This window comes from Lissotriton helveticus, chromosome 8, assembly GCF_964261635.1.
Source record: "Lissotriton helveticus chromosome 8, aLisHel1.1, whole genome shotgun sequence".
Lineage (NCBI taxonomy): Eukaryota > Metazoa > Chordata > Amphibia > Caudata > Salamandridae > Lissotriton > Lissotriton helveticus.
Genome location: NC_136069.1, coordinates 1,605,146,825 through 1,605,173,211, shown reverse-complemented (window position 1 = coordinate 1,605,173,211; position 26,387 = coordinate 1,605,146,825). Strand labels below are relative to the sequence as shown.

Below are 26,387 nucleotides of genomic sequence, written 5' to 3'. Positions count from 1 at the left end.
ACTGTCTGGGGCGAGCCCGCCTTCAACAGCCAGTCGTCGAGGTAGGGGAAGACTGAAACCCCTAACCGGCGCAGATGAGCTGCGACCACCGCCATCACTTTCGTGAACACCCGTGGGGCGCTGGTAAGGCCGAATGGGAGCACGATAAACTGAAAATGCTCGTGGCCTACCGTGAACCGCAGGTAACGCCGGTGGGCCGGCAGGACGGGGATGTGAAAGTACGCATCCTGCAAGTCCAACGCTACCATCCAGTCTTGTGGGTCTAGAGCAGCCAAGACCTGAGCCAAAGTCAACATCTTGAACTTCTCCTTCCGGAGGAAGCCGTTGACGTTCCGTAGATCCAAGATAGGACGCAGGCCTCCCTTGTCCTTCTTGGGTACCAGAAAGTAGTGGGAGTAGCAACCACACCCTACTTCTGGCCCAGGAACGCGCTCGATGGCCCCCTTGGCCAAGAGGGCCGTAACTTCCTCCTGCAGAAGTGTCAAGTGGTCTCCCGACACACGGTGGTTCTGCGGTGGCATGGCTGGAGGAGTGGACTCGAAGGGGAGGGCATAGCCCCTTCGGACAAGCTGCAGCACCCACCTGTCCGATGTTATCGCGCGCCAGCGGGAGTGGTGATGGCGAACCCTGCCACCCACTGGCGTCACGTGAGCCCGAAAGCTCGGACTAGGAAGGCTTGGATGCCGCAGCGGAGGGAGGCGTGGACTGACCACGACGCTGGCCTCTACCGCCACCACGGCGGAAACCACGGGCGCCACCGCGCTGGGGAGCGCTCTGCGCCGCGTGGCTGGCAGCACGTGTGGGACCTCCTCTCCCTTGGCCACGAAAGGGCCGAAACGAACCCGTCTGCTGGCGCTGGGTCTGGGTCGAGAGACCCAAGGACTTGGCCGTGACCCTGGAGTCCTTGAAGCGCTCCAGCGCGTGGTCCGCTTTGTCACCAAATAGGCGACTGCCATCAAATGGCATGTCCATAAGCGTATTTTGGACGTCTGGTGAGAAGTTGGCAGATCTCAGCCAGGCATGGCGACGAATCGCCACCGTAGTGGACATGGCCCGTCCCAGTGAGTCCGTGGTGTCCAGACCACAACGGATCGAGTACCGCGCCGCATCCCGGCCTTCAACAAAGGCCCGGGTGAGCTTGTCCCGCACTTCCTGGGGGCATTGCGGCAAACACTCCTCGACCGTATCCCACAGGGAGTGGGTGTAGCGGCCCAAGAGGCACGCGGTGTTACAAGACCGCAGCCCAGCACTCAAAGAGGAAAACACTTTCTTTCCGAATTGGTCGTACCTCTTTGATTCCCGGTCGGGCGGAGCCGACGGAAATGCGGACTGCGAAGTGGAGGCCTGGATCACCAGACTCTCCGGGGAGGGATGGGTGGACAGGAAGGCAGGGTCGTCCGCGCAGGGACGGTGACGCCTGGCAACGTTCCGGTCAACCGGCGCACCAGAGGCGGGCCTGGACCAGGTGCCCAGAAGGACATCCGTCAGGGCCTCATTAAACGGCAGCAGAGGCTCCTGGGGGCATGACTGCGGTTTAAAAACTTCCGTCAGGATATTCGGTTTGACCTTCGCGACGGGGAGCTCAAGGTGTAAGGCCTTGGCAGCCCTCATCAGGACCACCGAATAGGCAGCACCCGCCTCGGACGCCACAGGGGACGGAGAGACAAACCCAGGGTTGGGCGACTCGTCCAGGCCACTGGCATCACCCAGATCACCTACCCAGTCCACATCGTACTGGCAGGCACGGGATAGAGGGTCCTCAGACCCCTCCCAACCCTCTCCATACTCCTCCTCGTCATACCCATATTCTGGGTCGACGATATAGACATCGGGGTCAACGGGCCCCATCGGCGTCGGGTCCGGCGTCGGCCGACGCCGGTCCGGCTCCGAGTCCGGAGTCGGGGAGGAAAGGGGGGTGGCGCCGCGCGGCGTCGGTGCCGGGGACCCGACGCCGGCCGGAGCCGACGGCGGAGTCGCTGCACCACGCGGGGGCGGTACCATGGGCTGGCCCACAGGAACCGACGCCGGAGAGGCCGGGAGACCAGCCGGCGACGAACCAGAGGGAACCAGCGGCGCCGGGGCCGGAGCCACCGGCGGCGCCGGGGCAGGAGCACCCGAACCGCTCGGGCCCCCAGACGGGACCGACGGGCCCGCAGGCGCCGAAGGCCCCGCCGGAGAAGACCTCGCCCTCATAGCAATGAGGAAGGCCTCGATCTCCTCACGCGACGCGCCTTCCCCAGGGACCGACAGGTGTGGGGTAGACGGCGTCGGCGACCCATGCGGGACCGCGGGGGTGGGGTCACCCGAGCCCCCGGCCGCAGCACGCGGGCGTCGGGGGGAGTCGGGGGTGCGATGGCGACGCCCCGACTTCTTGTGCTTACCTGACGAGCCGGAGGAATGGTGGCGACTCCCGGAGCGCCCATGGCGGCTCCGCGACCGCTCCCTCGACCGCTCCCTCGACCTCCGACCGGACCGGGACCGCTCTCGACGCGGGGCCGACAACCGGAGCTCGAGAAGCTTGCGGGACCGCTCCCGCCTAGCTTTTCCAGTCAAGGCCCGACAGTCGACGCAGGACTCCACGTCGTGGTCCGCGCCCAGACACCGGAGGCAGAGTCGATGGTGGTCGGTGACCGACATCATGCGGTCGCACTCGTCACAACTCTTGAAACCGGGCATCCTACCGGCACCGTAAAGATCAATCAGTTAACAAAAAACTTGGTCAAAAGACCGGAGTACTGCTCTTCGGATCTGCGCTAACTGGCGCGGAAAAAAGAAGAACTGACGTCAGCGCGCGGAGGCGGCGTCTATATACTCCAGCGACGTCATCACGGCGCACGACGCCGCGGAGCCGCAGGGGACGCCTGCAGACGACGCCTACCGACGCGCAGGGGTACTGCTACGCAAAAGTTTCCGGATCCAGACTGACGCCTGGGGATATTCTAAGGTAAGGAATCTAATACTAACCTGTTTCTTTCAGATCCTGGAATTACTAGACAACCTGTTCCCCAAGTTCAAAGAGCACCTCTCCAAGCTGAGATCCACCACCCAGAACTCCGCCAGCACTATCACCCCTAACGTCGCATCCACCACCTACTACACTGCTATCCCTAGCACTCCAGTAAATGGCCCACCTGCTGTGAACGCCCCTCACTCCCCAAGGACAGTCACAAATAACTCCACCGCACATACTAGCAACCCCTCTAACATGACCCTTCTTATCCCCACCCATACCCCCTCCATCCCTCCCCCCCCGGACAGAACACCCCCCGCCCACAACGCACCACCATCTGAACTAGCCACCGCCCAAAGTTTATACACCTCCTCCTCCCATCCCCCCCACGACAGACACCTCTCCCTCCCCATCTCCCTCCCCACTCCCACCCACGAGTCTCTCACACCCGACACAACAACTCCCACCCACAACACGCCTACATCGGCACACACCATCACTCGGAGCTTATCCACTCATCCCCCCCTCGGCGGACAACTCTCCCCTCCCTGCTCCCCCCCCACTCCCACTCACAATTCTATCTCCCTCCCAACAAAAGATACAGAACATACCTCCTCCCTCACCGTAGCATCCCCCTCTCTCCCACCCCCTATTCTCAGCCCTCACTACCCTCCTGTCTCCCCCACTGTCTTCAGCCTTCACTCACTCTTCTACTCACCGGCACCGCCTCCCACTGAAGTCACTACCTATGCTTCCCACCCACCGCCTGTCCCACCCACTTCACTCACACCCTTCGCCCACAAACACGTTCACACCCCTCCGATACCCTGCCTGCTCTCCAGCACACTACTCAACCACTCACCAACGGCTCTCTCCACCAACACCTTCCCCAATGACCCTCCTCCTGACCTGACTTTATCCACCCTCCAACAAGTCAAAGAGGAAATCTTACAAATCAAAAAAGACATCCACGCAATCAAAAACCTTCTCTCCTCACAGCCCAATCTACCTCCCACCATCCCACTACCCCACAAACGACGCACCCTCCCTACATACCCTCGCCCCCGACGACACCAGCAATGGCCTACTATCCCAGTTCGCAATAATTCCCACCGCCCCCGTCGTGTTCTCAACCCCTTATCGGACCGCGACCTATGCTCTCTCCTAAGCTCTTATGGCCCAGGTCCGGTAAAAGACTTCTCCAACTCACACATCCCCATACCCACAATTCTTACAAACCCTCTAAGGCTCCCAACACTCAACAACAGAGGCTCCGTCCCTAACAACCTCAGAAAAGTTCCCCTCACACTAGAAAGTTCGACCACCCTTCTCTCTCCCAAACTCAAATGCATCCTACTAAATTGCAGATCGGCCCAGAGACATTCCTCTGACATCGCGGATCTCGTCTCAAATAGGGATCTAGACCTAGCCATTCTAACGGAAACGTGGCTCACTGAAGCCTCTACCCCTATTATGGACATACTAGTCCCCCCCAATTATCACATCATTAGGCTGGACAGGTCACCTGGCAAGACGGGCGGGGGAATTGCATGCATTTTTAGGAGCAACCTCTCCGTTACTCAAGTCACCTCCCCCTCCCTTTCCTCCTGTGAACTACTCTGCCTCGACATCACCAGTGAGGGCAAACAAGTCTGTGCTTTACATCTTATCTATCACCCGCCCGGTGACAATCTCATATTCACCCAACAATTCATGGACCTGATCACTTCCAATGCCGGTCGGCAGACCACTCAAGTCTACCTGGGTGACTTCAATCTTCACTGGAACGATCAGAAAGATACCGTGGTGAATAGTCTCAAAAAACTTTCCTCAATGCGCTTGACCTCACCCAACTATGTGATAAACCAACACACGACAAAGGCGCGATACTCGACCTCATCATTGCCAAAGAGAACACTATTCATCTGGAGGCGATTCTACCCTGCGACTGGTCAGATCACCACATTATCACCTTTCTTATCAACGAAAAAGTTAAACGTAACCCTACTCAACCAATCAAAACCAAAACATGGAAACGGGATTTGAAGAATCTCAACCCCTCTACCCTACCTCCCCACATCGGCAACCTCCTCCTTCCCCCTTCAGGGACCTCAGATGTTCAATCACTGACTGACCACTACCTTGACTCTATGAATACAATAGTCAATGAAGTCGCCCCTCTGCAACTGAAGAGAGCCTCCACCAAAATTTCTAACCCCTGGTATGATGACAGACTCAACGACGAAAGGCGTAATATGCGAATGGCAGAGCGCACTTGGAGATCGGACCCCTCAGCACTGCATCTCAAAAAGCTTAAGAACAAGAGAAATGCCTACTTTAGGAAAATAAAGCGCACAAAGTCGGACTTCTTCAGCCGCCAGTTGGACCAAGCGAAGAACAGGCCAAGAAAGCTGTTTGAGCTAATCAAGACCCAAACAAAGGCACAACCCACACAATCAAACAGCACAACAAATGACACCCCACACTGTGAAGCCTTCTCCGCTTTCTTTAAATTAAAGACTGACAACATAAGAAATGACCTCATCATGGATGTAAGCCGATACCCCAACCACACCAGAATGGCAGACACTCAACCTAAAAACAAGGCATCCTGGCAGCACTTCGATACCTATTCGGAAGAAGCAATACACAAACTGCTCTGCACCTTGAAGCCCTCTAATCACCTCACAGACCCTCTACCTGCTAATGCTGTAAAAGACTTTATCCCCTTGCTCCTCCCTCTCTGGACCAAGATCATCAACAGCTCTCTGCAACAAGGCCACATTCCAGACTCCCTTAAGGTGGGGCAAGTCACGCCTATACTCAAGAAACCTACAGCTGATCCGACTGACCTAAACAACTATCGGCCCATCACCAATATCCCCACCCTGGCCAAACTGCTGGAGAAATGTGTCCAACTCCAACTAACAAAACACATTGATCAATATGACCTCCTCAACCCTCATCAATCAGGCTTCAGAGCGAAACATAGCACGGAAACGGCTATGACACACATAATTGATGATGCCCTCCAAATTCTGGATCGCAATGAGTCCTGCCTCCTCATCCTCCTTGACCTCTCGGCAGCATTTGACACGGTCAAACATGAGAACTTGCTAGAGCTGCTAAGTACTAGAATGGGGATATCGGGAACTGTTCTCAAGTGGTTTTCGTCCTTCCTACACAATCGGTCTCAGAGGTTCAAGATCGACAATGTGCTATCTACACCTGTGCCTGTAGATCTAGGTGTTCCACAAGGATCCACCCTCTCCCCTACACTGTTCAACCTCGTTATGGAACCGCTCGCCACCTTGCTTCAAGCTTCCAATGCTCAATTCCATATGTACGCCGATGACACACAACTCTATCTAAAGTTACAATCCCCGGAAGACATCAAACATCTGAATTCCACACTTATTAACACCCAATCTTGGCTGGCTGATAATCACCTCAAACTAAATGCCCTGAAAACTGAGTTCCTACTCATCTCACCCCCGGCGAAAATCTCCACCACCCAAACCTGGCTCAACAACCTAACAGCACTCAATGTCCAACCCACCATCGTGGACTCGGCGAAATCCCTAGGCATCACACTCGACGCTAAGCTAAACATGCAGCAGCACGTCAGCAAAGCCACAAAAGCAGCTAATTTCCAAATTAACACGCTGAGGAAAATTAAACCCTTCCTCCCGGCCAAAGACTTCCAAACTGCTGTACAAGCTTTAGTCATCCCTCGAATAGACTACGGAATTGCGGCCCTCAGCGGTCTCCCGCTAACCACAACAGCACCCTTAAGAGCCTCCCTGAACGCTGCCGCGAGACTCATTACAGGCTCTAGAAAACATTCGCACATATCCCCAGACTTAAAGTCTCTAAAATGGCTGCCTTTTGAAGCCAGAATACAGCTAAAAATTGCAGTTATGACACACGTGGCCGTGCACCACAAGGCACCCAACTACCTCGCTCAAAAGCTGTCTATATCAGGAGGTTCGAGATCCAATAGGAGTACAAAAAATCTACTCCTGAAACCTCGTAGATTCCGGAAAGTGAAAACTTACAAGCGCTCCTTCTCAGGAATGGCACCCAGGATCTGGAATGCGCTCCCTCCTGAAACAAGACTGATCTCCTCCACTGCACTCTTCAAGAAAGAGGTGAAAACAATCCTTCTGGCCAAGATCTCCTGATCGTTATAGATGTTGGTTCAGAGACTCTGCATTGCCTTATACCACTGCTCACCCTATCCCTTGGCACTATACTCTATTTGTTGGGGGCACTACTACGCTACTCTCTTACTACCGACCAAGATATGTTACACGTTGGTTTTCTGATCCACCTAAACACCTCTGTAGTGATCAATGATTTGTGCTATCCTTTATTACTTCCTTACCTGATTGTATATGGATTGGTTTTATGTATGTTTTATTATCCATGTTATTACCATGCTATTGACTATTATATTGTTCCCATTATCTCTGTTGACTCCTACTGCACCTACCCTGTCTTGTGAAGCGCTCTGATATCTGTAAGGATCCTGTTCGCGCTATATAAAACTTTGAATAAATAAATAAAAATAAATAAGCCTATGCAGCACCTTCAGTCATCCTTGTATCCATCTACCCACAAAGAGCATTTTGAGCCAGACGAAACGCCAAAGTGATCAAACACCTACCCAACAGACAACCGCTATCCTTTGGGAGGAACACTGAAAAGTTAGTCAAACCTGAAATTTACAGACCCTTCTAGTCAAGGTTCAAAAAGAAAAACTGGTTTGAGAATGAACCACTTTAAATAGAAACAATGTGTCTCAAATGGTAGGTCCATAAAAAAAAAAAAAAAAGACCAGGCTTACATTCCATTGTCGAGCCACAAACTAAATAAGGTTATTTGCCAACCCATTTCATAACCCTTTCTACCACCCCATGGTTATATAAAAAAACAAAAAAACAAAAAAAAACAGGAGACAGCAGGCAGAAACGACCACCTAATAACCCTTTACAACACCTAAACTGATGCATCAGCTGAAAAACAATTTACTAAAAATGTAAGAGGGTTAAGCTTTTAACCTCACTTTGTAAAAACACAAAAAAAAAAAAAAAAGCACATTTACACCAACTGACCAACTGTACAACAAAGTCCTAATCGAAGATATCTTAGTGTTAATCCTAAGGCCATAAAGCCTCAAAAACCACTTTGCATCGACTTGCATTTGGGGAAATGAGTATGAAAACCGGGCATTAAAGGACTAGCCACTCTAGAAACCAAACCGGATCCTGAACAGCTGGCCCACTAGCACATTAGTCTACGTCCCCAAAGTATCTCAGTTTAACTTGGCACATGATTAATCATGGCCATCCAGAGACCTGCAGAATGGGTTCCAATGAACAACGTCATGAAAATGTTACCCTGAACATGGGTTGATCAGCAGGTCAGACATCGTACCAAATGCTAAGGCATTCCACTCCCAGCACAGATTAATCAGAAGGGGCCCCTTCCAAACTTCTGGTTGATAAGCTAACCCAAAGTCTAGACCAGGGTTCTCCAACCTTTTCACTAATAAGGGATACTTGGGTTCAATAGAAATAATTCCGAGCTAGTAATAATTAGTATGGTTAACATCAAACCAGATTATATTAGTGACAACACTATGCACGTTTGCAAGCAGTAAATAGGTCCCTGCATGAGGCAGGGTTGCCAATACTAATGTAAAAAAGGCTTTGCACATTTTTGGATGCCTCGTCATGGATAATATAGAACCGGCAAAGCTGTAGTGCTCCTGGTAGCAGGGTAATGTTAGTGATACGTCTCTCCAATGCCAAATGAATCAATAGTTTATTTTGGAACTCAAACCACTTTTCACCTGCCATCCGGTTATAAGTTATACAAAATACACATTTTCGCTTCAGATACACTCCTTTCAATCTTGGTAGACATTAATTGATCCACGCAAAAGTTTCTGATTAACAGCCAGCCTTGGCATGTGCAGTGTTCACGAGCCCACGGAAGTAAAGATACCCATTATAAATATTACATGCAGGTTTTGTGTTTCAGCTATATAACAGCTTTAATACGGGTCATTTTACCCAATTCTGTATATGCCAGAATCAAGGGGTGTCTATGAACGGATGTTACAGCTGTACTTTGTCACTTACCTTATTACCACCTTGATCCACATAGCGAGCTGTATTGTTGTACACTCTCAACATTGGGACAAGGCCATTGGAGTTCCCATTCGTCTGTAATCAGGAGAAAAAGTGGTCATAAAATATAACCTTCCAATACAGGAACAGCATTACAGAGTTTCATAGAGAAAGTAGCTTATAGAGGCAATGCAAACCACACTTACCCCTGCAATATAGCTGCCTGTGGCTCGAATACAGCTCACAGCTACACCAATGCCGCCAGCAGACTTGGAAATCAAAGCACACTGTTTCAGGGTGTCGTAGATCCCCTCGATACTGTCATCCTTCATGCAGAGCAAGAAACAACTTCAAAAGAAAAGTGCAATCGTTTACTTTCCCCGAAAAGAGGAAGAGAACAGCCACTAGGGGATATTCATGCACTGTCCAAGTTTTAACATGGTGTGCCTAAACTCTGCTTATGGTCTTCAGTAGAAAAAAAAAAATGCGCTCTGCTACAGTCTCCAGATGAGAAAGATCTGAAAATTAAGTCACAGAAGCCCTCGTGCTAATATTCATGGATACTTTGAGATAATGGAGCTATGATGGTGGAAACCTCCAGCTGGGAGGAGCAATGCTCCTTTGTACTGGCTCCTGGCTTCATTACTGCTTGTTAAAGCCGGGCTAACGCAAACATAAGAGCCTCTCCTGTGACATCTTATGGTCCTTTAAGATAGGCCCTCAGCCTCTAGCTAAAACGCTCTAAGGCTTCTGTAAACGGTTGCTAAGAGGTTGCGAGTAACTATTCACTGCACTTTAGAACAGTGCACCAGATCTTCATTTCCATAGGCATGTTAATTTCTTGGTTTTGGACCTGTATTTTCTGTCGTACAGATCACTCACTGCAAACTAGCTTGCAGAGTGCACTAAAATGGTTAAGATCCAAACAGTTCCCTTTCAAAAGACTCCACTGCCAACAAATATACAGATACACACCACATTCCATCAAGTCTAAAGCATACCTTGAGAGCTGAGGTCGATTGGTTCCAGCATTAAAGAGAGTGGGCGATGCATGAGTAAACCATTTCTCCGACAGCAGGTTATAGGTTTCAATTGCAGAATCAATGTCATTCTTGTGGATCCCCACAGACACCCTCATAAGCATGTGCTGAGGACGCTCTGCAACTGGAGACAGGAAAGAGGAAGTTTAACATAGACCTACGACTGGCTTCAACTCCTTTGGAGATTATGCAGAACACAATCACAAGTCTAGGACACCAAGTACTAAACTTAACAAGGGTTTCTAGGATTACTGTAATTGAGTAGATTATTAATAAGGCAAAGGATGTGCACAGCCAACATGCCAAAATATGGAATACAAACAAAAACAACATTCTATCGTTTGAAAGTAAATACATTTAAAATAATAAGGTTAAGTGATTACATTTTCCACAAAATCAATTATTTTAAAACAATATTCAATTGATAACCTATTTAAACTATCACAAAATGTATTTTGGATCTTAACTAATCTAGAGTTTCTTGCAGCCAAAAAAAACACTATTCATTTGTCAAATGCTTCCGTTACGTAATCTCCCTTCATAGTTACATTCCACAAATGCATTCATGGCCAGCTATTGGTTACGAAATAGACATACAACCTATGCAATTAAGCGAACTTGTCAGAATAAAAATTAGTGACATTTACAATGCTATGCACCATTAAATCTTACCACCTAGGTTTGTAGGGTTTGTGTTCTATTCACCACTGCTTCAGGGTTTAAAATATATTTAACAATCTGAGCTGCTCACGGATGTGGACCACTATTACACGTCTCATCATGCAATGTAGCTTAGAATCAAATGTAAACCTTTATGGGCCAGATGCGCTAGTTCCTCACCAGGCATGCCAAATATTAGGAAGTCTGCCATGAAGCGAAAAGCTAAAAGGCACTTCACAGTGAAATGCTTAGAAGACGGACACATTTATTCCAGATAGTATGAACGCGCAACTGGGATTACTATGAGAGCGCATTATAAAATAGGGGCGCAAAATATAAATCCAGAATGATTTACAATGCAAGGGTTGAGAAGAAAGTCCTGAAAGAAAAATGCATAGTTAGTGTAACCATTTACATAGTGTGCATCATGAAAGTCTAGCAGAATGCTGCCTTTCTGGAGCAATAAGGAAAACTCTAATTTAGATTCTATGAGCAACACCTCAATGAGTCTCAAACAGGCAAGGGCAGCAACTATAGTGTAAAGTTAAAAAAAACACACAAATCGGAGGTAACAAAATGCATATGAAACATGACCCCACCCACCCCCATACCCTGCCACTGTGGTGAGATAACGATTCAGAAAGGGGGTGGTGATGGACAGAGCATCTGAGTTAAACAGAACACTCATACCCAGTCAAAAGATCAGGGCTTGACCCATCACCGTTTTTTAGCTCACTGCACCATCCCAGTTCAGAACCTGGCTATATGCAAATTAGTCTGACCCTGGCCCAGTGCATCATGGGAACAGGGCAGACCAAACTACCAAGCCAATTCTTTACTGGAAAGGAAAAAAGCTTCCGGGGACCGGTTTCTGGCATTACAGCCGTCTTCGGCCTGGCTTGCTTGAATCCTGATGGTGCAGTGAGCAAGGGACTCACATCTGAGCATACCCTGCCACTGCTATAGTGGCCAAAACGATTCAGAAAGGGGGTGGTGATGGACAGAGCATCTGAGTTAAACAGAACACTCATACCCAGCCAAAAGATCCCTTGCTCACTGCACCATCAGGATTCAAGCAAGCCGGGCCGAAGACAGCTGCAATGCCAGAAACCGGTCCCCGGAAGCTTGTTTCCTTTCCAGTAAAGAATTGGCTTGGTAGTTTGGTCTGCCCTGTTCCCATGATGCACTGGGCCAGGGACAGACTAATTTGCATGTAGCCAGGTTCTGAACTGGGATGGTGCAGTGAGCTAAAAAACGGTGATGGATCAAGCCCTGATCTTTTGACTGGGTATGAGTGTTCTGTTTAATTCAGATGCTCTGTCCATCACCACCCCCTTTTCTGAATCGTTTTGGCCACTATAGGGGTGGCAGGGTATGCTCAGACATGAGTCCCTTGCTCACTGCACCATCAGGATTCAAGCAAGCCGGGCCGAAGACGGCTGCAATGCCAGAAACCGGTCACCGGAAGCTCGTTTCCTTTCCAGTAAAGAATTGGCTTGGTAGTTTGGTCTGCCCTGTTTCCATGATGCACTGGGCCAGGGACAGACTAATTTGCATGTAGCCAGGTTCTGAACTGGGATGGTGCAGTGAGCTAAAAAACGGTGATGGATCAAGCCCTGATCTTTTGACTGGGTATGAGTGTTCTGTTTAATTCAGATGCTCTGTCCATCACCACCCCCTTTTCTGAACTGTGGTGAGATAGGCCAGACTATCACCACAAAAAAGAAAGTGGATGTTGCTCAAAAGAAGCATTACAAATGGTAGATTACCCGATATGGTTAATCCTTACTTCAAGCAAACCTGATTGACAAGTAGTATCTGTCACAACAAGGGAAGAGTAATGCCAAGATTGGATCGTTCGAAATACTCTTCCACCCACAACTACAAATAAGGTTTAAAAGGTGAAAATGCATACCTTTTCCAGAAGCTTTTAGCAGATATGACCGTTCTAAAGTCTGAAAAACAAACAAATAAAACTGAATGTTGGATAACATGAATTACAAGACCTAACACTGCACCCAGTGAGTTTTCATACAAAAACGTACCCAAGGAAATGATCATAATGAGTCTCTAGCAGTTATACATGGTCTAGCTGGGATATTCAATTTAAGGCAAATAGAGGAAGTGGCTTTGGTAGGGAGGCAGGGATGATTATCAGTAAGGTCTTTAGGACAAAATGGGTTGTCATTCAAAAGTAGACCAGATGGTATTGGAACAGTACTTTAAGGATAAACAAGCATTGGCATGTCGTGCCTTGGCAAGTTGATGAAAAATAATTCTCCCCTAGTTTTACTTCCAAGGAAATGCCACAGAGGAAGAAAAACAATTTACAAGCTACCACCTAAACGTGCAGGTCAGTCTTACAATAGATATTTTTTTAATTTTCAATAAAAATGTTTTAATCATTTCAAAACAGGACAGATGTTCCACATGAAGGAAGGTGCACTTGAAATGTCCCCTACTACTGCCCCCAAGCTATGTTGGGTGCAAACAAATTGTGAATAACTGGGCAACCCAATGGATTTAGAAAGCAGACTAGATCATGTATATTTTTATGAATTGGTTCGATTATATAGCTAAGACAATGTGGACTCTAGTCCTTAAATAAAATTGTAGACATCTTATTTTCAGATATTTGTATTTGAAATAGGCATTAAATAGAGGGAATCTGCTGCCTTGGTCAATTAGTTACAATTACATGTACCGGTATGGCCCCATTAATCCATTCTGCATTGCTTACTTACAAATACCCTTACAGATCAACTCAGGAGGTCAACCCCATTAGAAACCAGAAGGGCACCAACAAAAATCACCAACCACAAAAGAACCATCATCTCAAAAGCAGGCCGACACTCAGTGAATCTTTTCAGCGTGAAACCAGTTGGTGGGGCACAACACATTTTCGAAAATGGTGTACAAATATTTCTGCATCTATGTACATTAAACTTGCCCTCTGACTGGTGTGATTAGAAAGGTGTGGTTGTGAGCCACTCAGGAAGTTGGATTTGAAGTGAATTCTCACCTTTGAGGATGCTAACAAAGATTATCATACTCAAATAACTGAATCTAGTTCTTATATGTAACCTTCCACCCCTCCAGTCCAATATTTGGATTATACTTAATGGTAGTTATATAATCTGCATCGTGTACTGTGCATAACTAATTCATTTATTTAAAAAAGAAAGCAGAGTTTTCTTAACGGCCGACAATTGCCATTAATACCACAAACCATTCACAGGGTATCGTAATGGTCACTTAAGCTAATAGACCAAGTTATCAACGTTTAATTTCATTTGTGTAGTTTAACTTGCAAGTAGTATTTGGAAATTCAATGGCCAATCCCATATTACTCGCCCTAGAAGGATTCTAAAAGCAAAACATATGCATCTTCAGGACAAATTTACCATCGCTTCTGGATTGTGATTTTATTTAGCATGAAGAAACTTGAATAAAGCAAGTAGTTTCATGAACCAGAACCTGCATGTAGTTTTCTGCATTCACTGAAAATTAGTTTGAAACCGGGGTTTGAGATTATGGCAGAATAGTAGATTATGGTAGACAGTTCACTTTGTTGCCTATATCAACTCCTCACCTGACCGACTGCCCAATTGTGTTAACTTTATAACAGTCACTTGCAAATAAGTATGCACAAAGGTTTCAGTTTCCACAAATAGAGACAAATTACTCCTACCAGCAGAACTTGGATATGCTCTTGGTGCTTTATTACACAAGCCAAAATATAAATAAAGCCACAGTATTAAAACATTGGGATTTTCCATTTAGCCTACCTTGATGAATCTAGTGTCTGACTGCATTGATATAGATAATATGGCCTCAAACTTACTCAGAAGACACTAGAGTACATTCTTTTCACAGAAAGCTCTAATGGTAGGTGGTAAATCCCCACTGAGGCACCATAGCAAAATGTAATATTTTCCATGACAATTCACAATAATTTTCTGCCTCCCTCACATTAACCCCTTCGATGCTGATGACGAGCTCAGCTCGTCATGAAGTACACCTCTCGTACGCTCATGACTAGCTGAGCTCGTCATGAACCGCGGGATTTGCGAACCTTTAGCGCACAGCGGGAAAATGCACCGCACCGATGGTGTTAAACAGCTTCAGAGGAAGGGTTATAGGTTTGACAGGCACCGAGCTGTTCCTTACCTTAAATCCAAAGTAATTGTAGGAAAAATCCCGATCATAGATTATGGCAGAATTCAGTCGCTGAAAAAATAAAAAAAAAACTGTTTCATCTGCACTGTATGAACATAGCAAACAAAAAAGACACTAAAATACTCGTAAACCTTAGCACCACAAAGCGTTTAGAAAGAACACAAAACAGCAGGAGCACCAATTACCTTGGATGGAGACAATGGTCGGTGGTGGTTGGGGGGGGGGGGGGGGAGGGAGGTAGCATGCCAGTTGTGTGCACCGTTAAGCATAATTATTTACATTTTTCAGATACCTCGCGCATCTATTCACTTAGCGGATTTCAAAACTATTATGTCAGGTAAAGTGGAAGATTAAGATTGGATCCTGTGGCCGGTTGTATAATATTGGTCAAAGCATTCTGTGACTTGGTTCATTGTAGGCCCTTTCTAGTGGATATTCATTCATAAGTCTTAGCACGTACACTTAAAACAAAGGGAATCCAATAAGCCTCCTCTCGAGACCTCTGTTAGTTATTGTGTGATGTGCCTGAACGGTACACTTATCAGTTAATATTTTGACACCACTCTAGGGGCCAGCCAAGTTGATAAATGAAGACTTACTGGAGGAGACGACAGATTACAAACCACATTATAATACAACAGTGGATAAACAAAAGTATCAGCCATTAGCCCCATCACTAACAAAATATTGACATTTGGAAGACCTAAGATACACTAACACAAGGGACCAGTTAAACTCTTCCAGAGTAAAAAGGAAGGCCTCAAATGTGTTTATAGCACCAAATAAATATAGGGCTGAAAGATGAAGTTAGGTTTCTAAACACACAGTACTCATGATGTCAAGGTTAACGCCAGTGAGTGCCCTGTAAACTGTGCCCAACTGGGCAGAGGTCCGCTTATGAACCCAAATCAACCTATGAGCCCAGGTAATGACAAAAGTGTCTATGCAATTAAGATACGGAGGGAGAAATAAAGATGTTTGTTAGTACCAACAAAGATGTTCTCTAGGGATGAAAAAGTTTAAAGGCCCATTGATTGAAGCATGAGACTGGACACCCACTGATGAAACCAGTTCCTGTTGAGAACTAGGATTTAAGCTATGGTACCAGAAGCCTTTAAAGACAATATAGAAAACAGTCCCATGGCGATGGTTATCCAAATGGTCTGGGTTCAGGGTGAACAGTCCCATGAACCAAACGGCTGGAAACCCCATATAGTCACCTACAGGCTTCCTAATCTACTAAGGAAAGACCAAGTAAATCTTTCTGGAATCAACTTTGCAGTCACGGACTTCTGGCGATGCATTGTTGGTCAGACTCGGAGGCATTCTAGTCGCAGGGTTTGTGGCTCCTGGACAACTTAGCCAAAGCAGCCTTCTGTAAGTCTTCCGGACAGGGCAATTCCCTTTCTTCTAGCAAGGTAACAGCAGCAAAAGACTTCTGCACAGTCCAGGGCTGGTTGCGCACATGAAGGGAAATGGGCACCAGCAACTTTCCCCTAACTGGCAAATATCTACAATGGGGGCATAAATACTAAAGTTAACAAAGTACAATGAGAGGGCAGTGTCTACATTTATTTTGGGGGTCTTTCTGGAATCACACTCTGTACTCCAGCTTTGTTCACAATTTGAAATCTACCTCCAATCAAGAGAACCCCTAATATGGGCCTTTTGTCCTCTTGCACTCCGGGCTTTTGCAGTAGTAGCCAGAATGGCTGCTCAGAAACAACCAGGTTGTGTTCTGCAGCCAGATCATTGCAGCCTCAATGCCCCTATTGCTAGGCAATTGACTTTCAATTTCCTGCATTGCAAAAATAATTCCAGTGAAGAGAGCGTGAACTGACTGGAAGCAAAAGACACACCGCAGCTACAACTAGACAAATACATTTCTCGAAGGCAGGAATATCACATCCACTGTAGGCTAAGAAGTTCCAGAGAAACATCTAGTGCATCTTACTGTACCCCAAACTGGCATCTTTACCCCATGAACAAAATTACTTGAAACTACACAATGCATGCTAAATATTCAATAAAAGTAAAGGCAATGCCATTTACATTGGGGACAATACTGATTATACAGGAGCAGTCACCAGTTTGTTACACTACAGTTAAGGTAAAAAGCATGTATCCCTCAAACTATGAGCTGTAGCCAGTGTCTGACGATCAGGGCTCAAGTGGGCGGAACACTTTCAACTAAAGGGGGGGTGGAGGTACACTTCCTGAGCGCGCCCCCAACGACCAAATCACTGAAACTTTGCTGCCTATCTGGTGCACCTCCAGTGGTAGAGGGACACAGATTTTCCAAGCTATACTCAGAAATTCTATCTGCCTGATCAGAGCAGAAACTCCAAACAAGAACGATTATGTCAAGCAAGGTATGTGGTGCACAGCTACCATTTATAGGGCACTAGATTTTTCAGAGTATGAACTGTTATGCGATTTTCACCAAACCAATGTGTTTAAGTTAATAAGTTCGTACTTTGCACACAATCCCACAAAAACTGTAGAGGATGCCCCAAGGTCCGTCTAATAAGTCCAGTGGGGTCAGAAAAACCGTATGCAAGAAGGCCTTTAGCATATACTGTTGGGCACTTTTTCGGCTATTATGATAGTTTGTGATAAGTAGTAACAATGTTTCACATAAACCCAATGGTTCAACCTACATCTTTGTTGGCTAAGACAATGTCAAGAGTCTCTTTGGAAATCATTGGAGAGTGGCGTGCATTGAGGGGGTTGATGTAGTTGTACAGGTCTTCCATCACATCTAAAAAGAGAAAGTAGAAAAAGACAAAAATCAGAACCTGCATTTCTAGGCAACAACGTATCTATAAAACAATTGTGTTTTAAAAAAAAAAAATGAATAGTCAAAAGCCCAACTGGGAAAAGTGGCAGGTGCATAAGAGGAGCGCTGAAGCTGCAAGAATTTGTAAACGTCTCTAAAAGAACAAGCAACATGGAGGAAATTGTTCGTTACTAAACAAAGTTAGTTTTCCCTTACAATAATTTTCCTCCAAACCCATTACCAATGCTGCTCAAACAATCCATAGTTAACTGCTCACGATTTGCCCTCAATTGTGAAACTACAATCTACTCTGGTTACTACAAAAAGGCAGAGGCTCAACTGGAAATGTATATACATCATGTCACCGTAGTGGGTAGGATTCACTTCTCTCCATTACAGACCAAGAGTACACCCTCAGGACTCCCAAGCCTCTAAAGCAAAGAAGCAGCAATGTGCAGCGAGATCGCACTCATTCTGGGTTATAGCTCCTAATAAGAAACTGGCCCTCAACCAATTGATACTATTCCAGACAGATGGAGAACTGAAGCCACACTGTCAGATAGAGCAAGATGCTCTGTATAAGCAACATAAAGCAGACCAAAAACTGAATTTGCCAAGTACTTAAATCGCAGGTGTATACCAACCTGAATGGTGTCTAGCAGACAAGTCAGAATGGAGAGATCGGGGCCAAGCAAAACTGCAGCAAACAACTCTCGCTTTAGAGCCATGGCTCAAATGCATGTGCCCCCTTTATTGCTCATTACCATTTTTAGTCATCAGCAGCTCTCCTAATGAGAGCCTTGCCGAGCAATGCAATGCTTAGTCTTCATCACTCCTCAGCAACTTCAGCCTGCGCACTGAACTCAATAGAGTAGCTAGCTCCCCCCAAAAAATGTAAGCCAACTAGAGTGCAAAGCTTCACACTTTCATGTCATAACATCTGAATGAGCATCTTACCACTGAATATTTTTTTAGTTTCCTTATGCAGATTGGAAACTGCAATCCTCGCCGCCAAGATGGCATAGTCTGGGTGTTTGGTAGTAAGAGTGGCAGCGGTCTCTGCTGCAAGTGTGTCCAGTTCCACAGTGGTGACACCACTGTACAGACCTTGGATTACTTTCATCGTTATCTGCGTCTAAATAAGAAAAAGTTATGCACGTTATCAAGAATGGCCAATGTCAACATTTTAATGCATTGGTGTATTTGGAGAGCCTTTTTCATGCAGGGTTAAATGAAACTCATACGTCTTGGTCCCTGACCTCTTCCCCCCAGAAAAAGATGAATAGGCACATCATGGAGCACATGATCAGATTGTCTTAGGTCTGGGAGGCTACTGAGTACAAGTAGTATGCAGTAACAACTTTAATGAGAGGTTTATCAGATACCCAATATTCTATGAGCAGTCAACCTGAAAAAGTTCTGCAGCATCCCGCTTCCTCAATCTCGTTTTCCTCGTCTCTTTTCATAATGATGCTAACATTTGTTTATTTTATTTTCACTCCTCTCAAGTACGTTCATGTGCCATTTTGTCAAATTGAACTCGCTGTATGCATTTTTTTTATTTTATAAGCAATCAACTCACAGGTGTAGTGATAAATCCATAAACAGATTGTCATTTACATACACTAGTTCAAGACCTAAAGAATGTTAGTGTTCAAATGAAATGCACAACATGGGACACATGTAAAAACTGCTAAGTGCTTCCCGTGTAATCATTGCTCAAACTGAAATGTTGTAATCCGTTTAACATGCTGCGATTTGGTTAAAAATCAATTACGTGAAAAATGAACGCCACAATTATAACTCAAATTCCCCAGCAGGGAAGTACTATCTGTTGGGAGTCGACAACTGTGCTGCGTTTAAAACATAGGCATGAATTGCTCCATTGCCGACTGTGGAACAATTTTTCCTTTGAGGATATTAGTTTGTTTTAATTGAAATGCAACGTTTTTTTTTTTACGTTTGTAGGGAAATAAGTATCCCAAGTTAATTCATGCTTCTTGAATTTTACACAATCGTGGATTGCCTGCAAAAAGCAGACCATGTATGAAAAAGTAAATAAATGCATAATGCACTGGTTCCAGAGAACAATGGGCAACAGGGTGGTTAGGGCCAGCTCCTTTATATCAGTGTTTTCCATTACAAGGGAATTTCTGTAGTGCAACACATGGCAATGAGCTGGATCGCACAGCAAATCTTAACCAACCGATAGCTAGCTAGCTATAGCCCCAGACTCTATGAACAGCCTATCCTTCAAGCTCTGCTTGAAGAAGTTTGTGCTTTAGGTGGCGTGGGCAGGGCTGCAGAACTACACTAAGTTAGGGATTCGGGTAAGAGCAACTCCACCAAGATAGACGCATAGAAGACATTCAACTTACTGGGTCAACAAAGTCAAGGTTAAGTCCATAGCAGAGCTTCTGGATACGGGAAGTAATTTTGTCAAACATGACACGCTCCCCACGCCCATCTAGAAAAGAGAAGTGGTTGGTGTTTAGTATCAGAAGTAAGCTGCAAATTGTAAACAATGCACACAATACTTACCATAGATATCGGGGGAAATTAACGCAGTTCTATTATTTAAAGAAATCCCATGTATTTAAGACTATTCATTTTCCCTGCTCGTATAGCCTTAATGCTTAAAGCCAAAGGCTTAAGAGACATTAGGGATCTTCAGTTTGGAGGCAGGTCAATTATGACATTAAGTGAGGTTTTCCAAATAATTATTTGCCACAATCCATCTTCTGTATAATTGGCAGGGGAAAAAAAAGTTGACTTACTCAAACGGATCAAAAAGTTACTAAAAACACAAATCACATGTTGCCATGCCTTTTGTTATGCAGAGACTGGTTACCTTTAGTTTGTCGATAGATCTACTTTGTGTGCAACTGATTAATGAGGAGACATTTTTTCACCCATAAAGTGTGAACATTTGTAATAATGTCAACATAAGGAATACAGCTTCACAATGTGCTGCATAAGTTGCCTTTTCTTGACGCATCATTTAGTAAGCCCTGCTGCTTAATATGGTCATCGCCTGTCACACAATTCCACTCTTCCTGGTTAGAGAAATTAATGCTGCGCCAAGCACACGTACAATTAAAAGAATGGAGTTTAGGCAAAGTGTATTTATGAGAAGCTTAAGTCTTGTAAAATGTCACAACCATCACTTTGGTGAACACAGATGAATTTTCAAGACTATGGTAGACAGCTATCCAAGGCTCTTCCGACGCCTTAAGTAGTGTGCCTCTACACCATTAATCTACTGCTTGTAAGATGTTTTAAGTTTTTAGCCATATATACACAAAGTGTTTCTTACAGCAACGATATTCATCAAGTGTATTTCATTCGTAAAACGTGAAAACGACCCTCTATAGGAGATAGATGTTCCTGGATGCAGTCACTCAAGGTTTGCTGGACTGAAAATCCAAGATCATCAACTGGGCAAAGTTTACCACAAGCCTCACCTCTGCCCTTGGTTAATCTACCAAATTGTTATTCGGGCTTAAGTAAACAAGTCCGTTATCTTTCAAGTTAAGCAGAGGCAGCCTTGAGTTCAGCATTATATCAGAACAAGCTCAAACCACATAGGAAAACATTTCCATCGTAGAGGCACGAACCATCCAAAGTACAAGTCAGGATGACCATGGGCAGGCAGATAGCAAGAATTTATGTAACCGTATCCTTGAAACAGGGTTACATCAATGATCCTTGGTCTTAGGCCGACACAAAGCAACTTGGCTAAGCACTCCATATTCAGGTCAGGGAGCTTACATTATCACAAAGCAATGTTCCCCAACTCATGACCTGAACCAGGGATTCATGACAAAATGGCCACTCCTAAGACAGGGTGTATGACGAATATGGGAAACGGCCATTACAACGAAGCCTTTACAACGAAATCGTTAACCACGCATGCAGTACAACGCATGTGTGGTTAACACGAAAGTCTTTACCACGAGGTTTGTAGTAAAGGTATATGTGGTAAAGGTAAAAAGTAAAAAAAGGGGGGCTTGGGGAGGGTCTCCCCCCCAAAAAAGAAACTCACCTGAAGTCACGTCGGGTATCAGCGTCTTTTAAGAGAAAACGGAAAATAAACTTCCGCTTTCTCTTAACGACGTATGACGTCACCACGCTAGTAATTGTGGTAAATGTTATGCGTGGTAAACGAATTCCGTTGTAACGCATGCGTGGTAAAGGCATGCGTTGCAACGGAATTCGTTGTAACGTCATATATTCACGAATATGCAGACAAGCCCTTCAACCGCAACATTATTACTTCAAATAGGAGCAGCAGAGTTGCAGAAACGCTTAAAAAAGGAGCTTGAAGAAATAGAGGGAAATACTACTTACAAAAATCAAAATGTGCAGGACTAAAAAAGTCCATCAATTAAGCTGAGTAGATGCTTCACTACAACTACAAAAAAATAGTCATGAACAAAGAAGAAAATGTTCTTGATCGCTGAACTGAATTCAGTTGTCCAACATTTCAGGAGACCAGAGTGAGTAACTTGTGTGCCACCCCGGCAATTTGTCAATAGTAAGCTTAAAAGGGATGAACACCAGCAGTTCTTTTTGGAGCATATGGACCATTGTTCTCCTACTGAATTGGGGAACCAAGATCAATGGAGTTTCAGGAACTAATGTTACTTGGAGCAGATCGTTCGTTACTGGTTCAATAAAGATAGGCCCAGATTTTAGTTCCCAAACGGGCTAAACACAATTCTCTTCCCCACTAGAACCAAGTAGTAGAGAGGTTTTTGACGAGTCGCATACTGCTGGATTTCTTCAGTTTTTTGCTGCTAAGTCTCCAAAAAACCTTTGTAAGTTAGCAAACAGCAGAATGTGGAATATTGGCGTGAAAAGCCAACCTGAATAATATTCATGGTACTACTGCTTGTTCAACTTAGATTGTCTGTTTTAAGCCAGTCAAACCTTTGGGTTTGTTGAAACCCGAATATGTCTAGGGTTCTCTGATCAGGTATTTAAAAGTAATGGGCCAAAACCAACATCTTGCAATTTTACCCCAAATTCCTACAAAAGTAGGACTATCTAGAATATACAATACTGGGACTAGCTCTCAGTTCCCCTAAATAAAAAAATTAAAAAAGAAGCGTTTGTCACAGACGATGTGACCACTCCAGTGACCAGGCTGTAGATTAATAAGCGAGTTGAGTCCAAGGCAATGTCCGCCTGGTTGATGGCTGCGTCTGGCTGGGCAGGGAGGATGCAGGAGCTCATGCTGGAGGCTGAATAATGAGCGGCGCGGGATTGTGAGCTTCTCCACAAAAGGACAAAGAAACAATCCGTCGTTAGTCACCAATATGGCAAATTTAACAAAAAGTGCTGTATTGTATTTATGCAATAATCTAGAAATATGGTGTATAAGGAGTATGTTTGGTTGGTAGCAGACCATGAGAATGTCTAAAGGTGAAATGAAGTAAAAATGTTGTGTAAATGTTTGTACTCTGCATGTGATCTTGGGCAAGTTCCAGAGAAGCCGCTGTTGTCGCCTGTCAAGCCAGCGCGCCAAACAGGACAAAGCCAGACTCTGCAGAGACAGGAGCTGCAGCCGAGTCACTACAAAGCCCAAACCCTAAAGTGGCATTTCTGTTTTTGGGGGAAGGGCGGTCGATACAAGCAATAATGGTCCAATAACTTCAAAAACAATGGAGCAGATCGGGACTTGTACTGAGAGATGGCACGTTACGTAATGTGTTTTTGTGCTTTAGGGTCTGCCATTTATTGCAGTATTATACCTCTACTTGTACGTTTTCGTAACCTGCATACATGTTACTTTTTTCTCCTGTAATGCACCGTTTGCTACCTCTTGTATTTCGTTTGCTCACAATTGTCACTTTTGCCTCGTGTAACAACAACGTTCGCTTTGCGATTTGTTCACTTGTAATTTTTTCCTCATGTTTCAGTTCATATTGTGAAGCGCTGACACCTTCGGGTAAAGTCCGCGCTATATAAAAACGCATCAAATAAAAAACATTTTCAAAGCCCAGGAAGAGAGCAAGTTGGTGGTTTTAACAAAGGTAGGTACGCTATTAAAGCAGAGAGGAAACATCACAGGAGTGCAGGAACAATGTGTAAGGGAGGGGCTTTAAAAATATAAAATGTTTCCCCAACAGCCCTTGAGGTGGGAGAGTTAATTAACATGCAGGCCTTGGCGGGAACCCGGTTGGCTTTTGAATCACGGAGACGGTTGGCCTCGCGCGCCCCTCCCTGCGGCTCGCGACTGGAAGGGCGGGAAACCCTGCAGCTGAGGCAGGGTGAGGGTTGTTTCTGCGCTGCCCCTGCAGGGGTTGTGTTACAACAGGGACCAGGCGCCCGCTCACCTCTCTTGATGACATGCATGTCGGCGGCGACTGGGGCGGGCTGCTCGGCCTGGGGAGGCGAAGAGGCGGCGGTGAGCTGGCGCTGGGGGTCGGCACGGGTCTCCCTCTGGTAGCAGTGGAGTGACTCGGCCTGCTCAGGCGGTGGCGGTGGCGGTGCTATGGCGTCTGTCGCTCAGGCTGGCCTTCGGGAACTGTCTTGCCGGCTCCTGCTCAGCTGTCACCGCTCGCCTGACAACAACTGACTGAAGCCGACTCCCGCCAAAGCTCGCACCAAATTGAAAAAGAGAAAAGAAGGCGGGCACCCGCGACGTCAGCCCCGCGCCACGGGCTGCGTCAGCGAAATACAAGCCTGCCAAGACCCTTCACGCGCCGGTGAAGGATAAAAGAAGCGAGCAGCACGCGAGGCCGCCATCTTGGACTGGAACTTCAACCGCCAAGGTCCCCTTTATATTTAAATATAAACGGAATGACTGCGAGTGGAAGGCAACTTCAGATTTTATAAACAATTTTACAAACGTCTTTAAACATCGTATCAGTCCTTAGGTTCACGCGATTTAATTGAATACTTTTCAAGCACACAAAAGACTAACGGGAAATAGGGTGATAAACTGGCATGAGTGCAAATTCAGGACAGTGAGTGTAAAAATCCAGGATAAAGGGTCAAAATTCAGGAAAAAAATTCAGGATAGGAGGTCAAAATTCAGGACAAAAGGTAAGTTTTACAGACACGTCTGAGGAGTTTGTGCAACTATGTAAGTAAGTAAATAGACAACCACTTAAGTACAAGTGAAAATAAGTTTATATTAGGTTGAGACAATTGTGCACTTCATGGTTTTTCAGTATGTGTGCAGCTTTAAGCAAATGTGCAGGTCTTTTTTGTGGTAACAAAACCGCCCCACCCCACCAGCTCCCAGGGAAACGCCTGATGCCCAGTCCAGCCAGCCTGGCCTTGCTACCACCCTCCAATGGTGCCCCTCATCTTCACATAGACCCTCTCTCGTGTACTTAATTTCTTTTATAATGCTACTCATCACAAGTATGTAGGGCAGGGTGTCAGAGTGTGTTACAACACACACATATTATATAGAGACAATGACTCATATAAATGTGAAAGTCAATGTATAGGAAATGTTGCTTAAGGTAATGGGGCTTACAAGGTGTAATCATACTTTCATCCATCGTTCAGCCTTTCACCATTCATTCTGTCCTTCCATCTGTGTGTCCATCCATGTTTTCAATCATTTACAAGCCTATCCATCACGTATCCTTCCATCCATCATTTCCCTCATCCATCCCTCCAGTCCACCCTTTTACTCATCTATCCGTTATCCATCCATCCACCCTGTTACATTCCGTTACCATATTATTTGTCCTATAGCTTTAACAAATATGAGTTTATGCGTTGGATTATGTGGCATGTGCTTTGTATACTTTCTTATGTGTTCCATGTTCCATGCAGAGTGTCAGTTTGTAGAATCCAGCTGGGTTTCAGTTGCATCTGGAGCCACAACTGGAGAGATGTCTTTTGCCATGCAGTGATTAATAAACCAATTATCAAGCTTAAGGATTTCAGTGGATTATTACAATGGCGACAAGTTAAAGAAACAATCCTGTCATCGCAACAGCACGGGTACAGAGTGTTTCCAGAACCCAACAGGAAATTAGGGGAAATTGCAAAATATTATATAAGGAGTATCGGAGCACAAAGGAAATACAAATTGCAAGATCAGCTTTACTGCCTTCTGTGAGACGAAAATTACGGAGAAACCACATGCGGGATATATAGTTTTGCAGAAGAAAGAAGAAGAAACAACAAAGGCATTCAAAAATAAACAAAGTACCGGTGTAATGCATTTCAGCGTGGGACGCTGCAACGAAGAAGAACGTCCATGGTCAGTATCCAAGGAGATCCGCATCGAACAGCGGAAGCGTCAGCAACATTCGGAAGAAACAAACACGTAACTTGCGCTTTATTTGCTGACATCATGATGCACGCTTGAGGACGTGCAACGCGACGTGGTGGCCATTTTGAGGTTACCATAACAACAAGACACAAGTAGTCCGCAATGTTAACGGAGGTGAAATAATGACATTTAAATGGAATTGTGAGGAGCGCTTCACACGGCAAGTAATTCTGAACGTCAAAAGGTTCGGGTGAGTGATCGATCTTAAAAGAAAAGGAGACTATTGATTACAAAAGAGGGAAAATGCGGAGTGTGATATTTATTTGAATATACAAGAAGAGTGTGAGAGAAATATTTGTCAGTTTACACAGTGTAAAGGATTACAGGATTACAAAGA

General features: G+C 45.6%; 1 protein-coding gene across 1 annotated transcript in view; it reads right to left on the bottom strand.

Annotated features, from left to right (window-relative positions):
- The window catches only part of RRM1 (ribonucleotide reductase catalytic subunit M1), a 38,339-nt gene extending 13,957 nt beyond the window's left edge, over window positions 1-24,382 (bottom strand). Inside the window, exons 1-9 of the mRNA XM_078658671.1 lie at window positions 24,087-24,382; window positions 20,124-20,212; window positions 18,703-18,880; window positions 17,627-17,727; window positions 14,958-15,017; window positions 12,703-12,742; window positions 10,089-10,251; window positions 9,294-9,435; window positions 9,100-9,183 (exon numbers count right to left, since the gene is read on the bottom strand). Of these exons, the coding sequence (XP_078514797.1) occupies window positions 9,100-9,183; window positions 9,294-9,435; window positions 10,089-10,251; window positions 12,703-12,742; window positions 14,958-15,017; window positions 17,627-17,727; window positions 18,703-18,880; window positions 20,124-20,212; window positions 24,087-24,105 (876 nt within the window). The 5' untranslated portion in view covers window positions 24,106-24,382. The remainder of the gene's footprint in view (window positions 1-9,099; window positions 9,184-9,293; window positions 9,436-10,088; window positions 10,252-12,702; window positions 12,743-14,957; window positions 15,018-17,626; window positions 17,728-18,702; window positions 18,881-20,123; window positions 20,213-24,086) is intronic.
- Window positions 24,383-26,387: the final 2,005 nt, after the last annotated feature.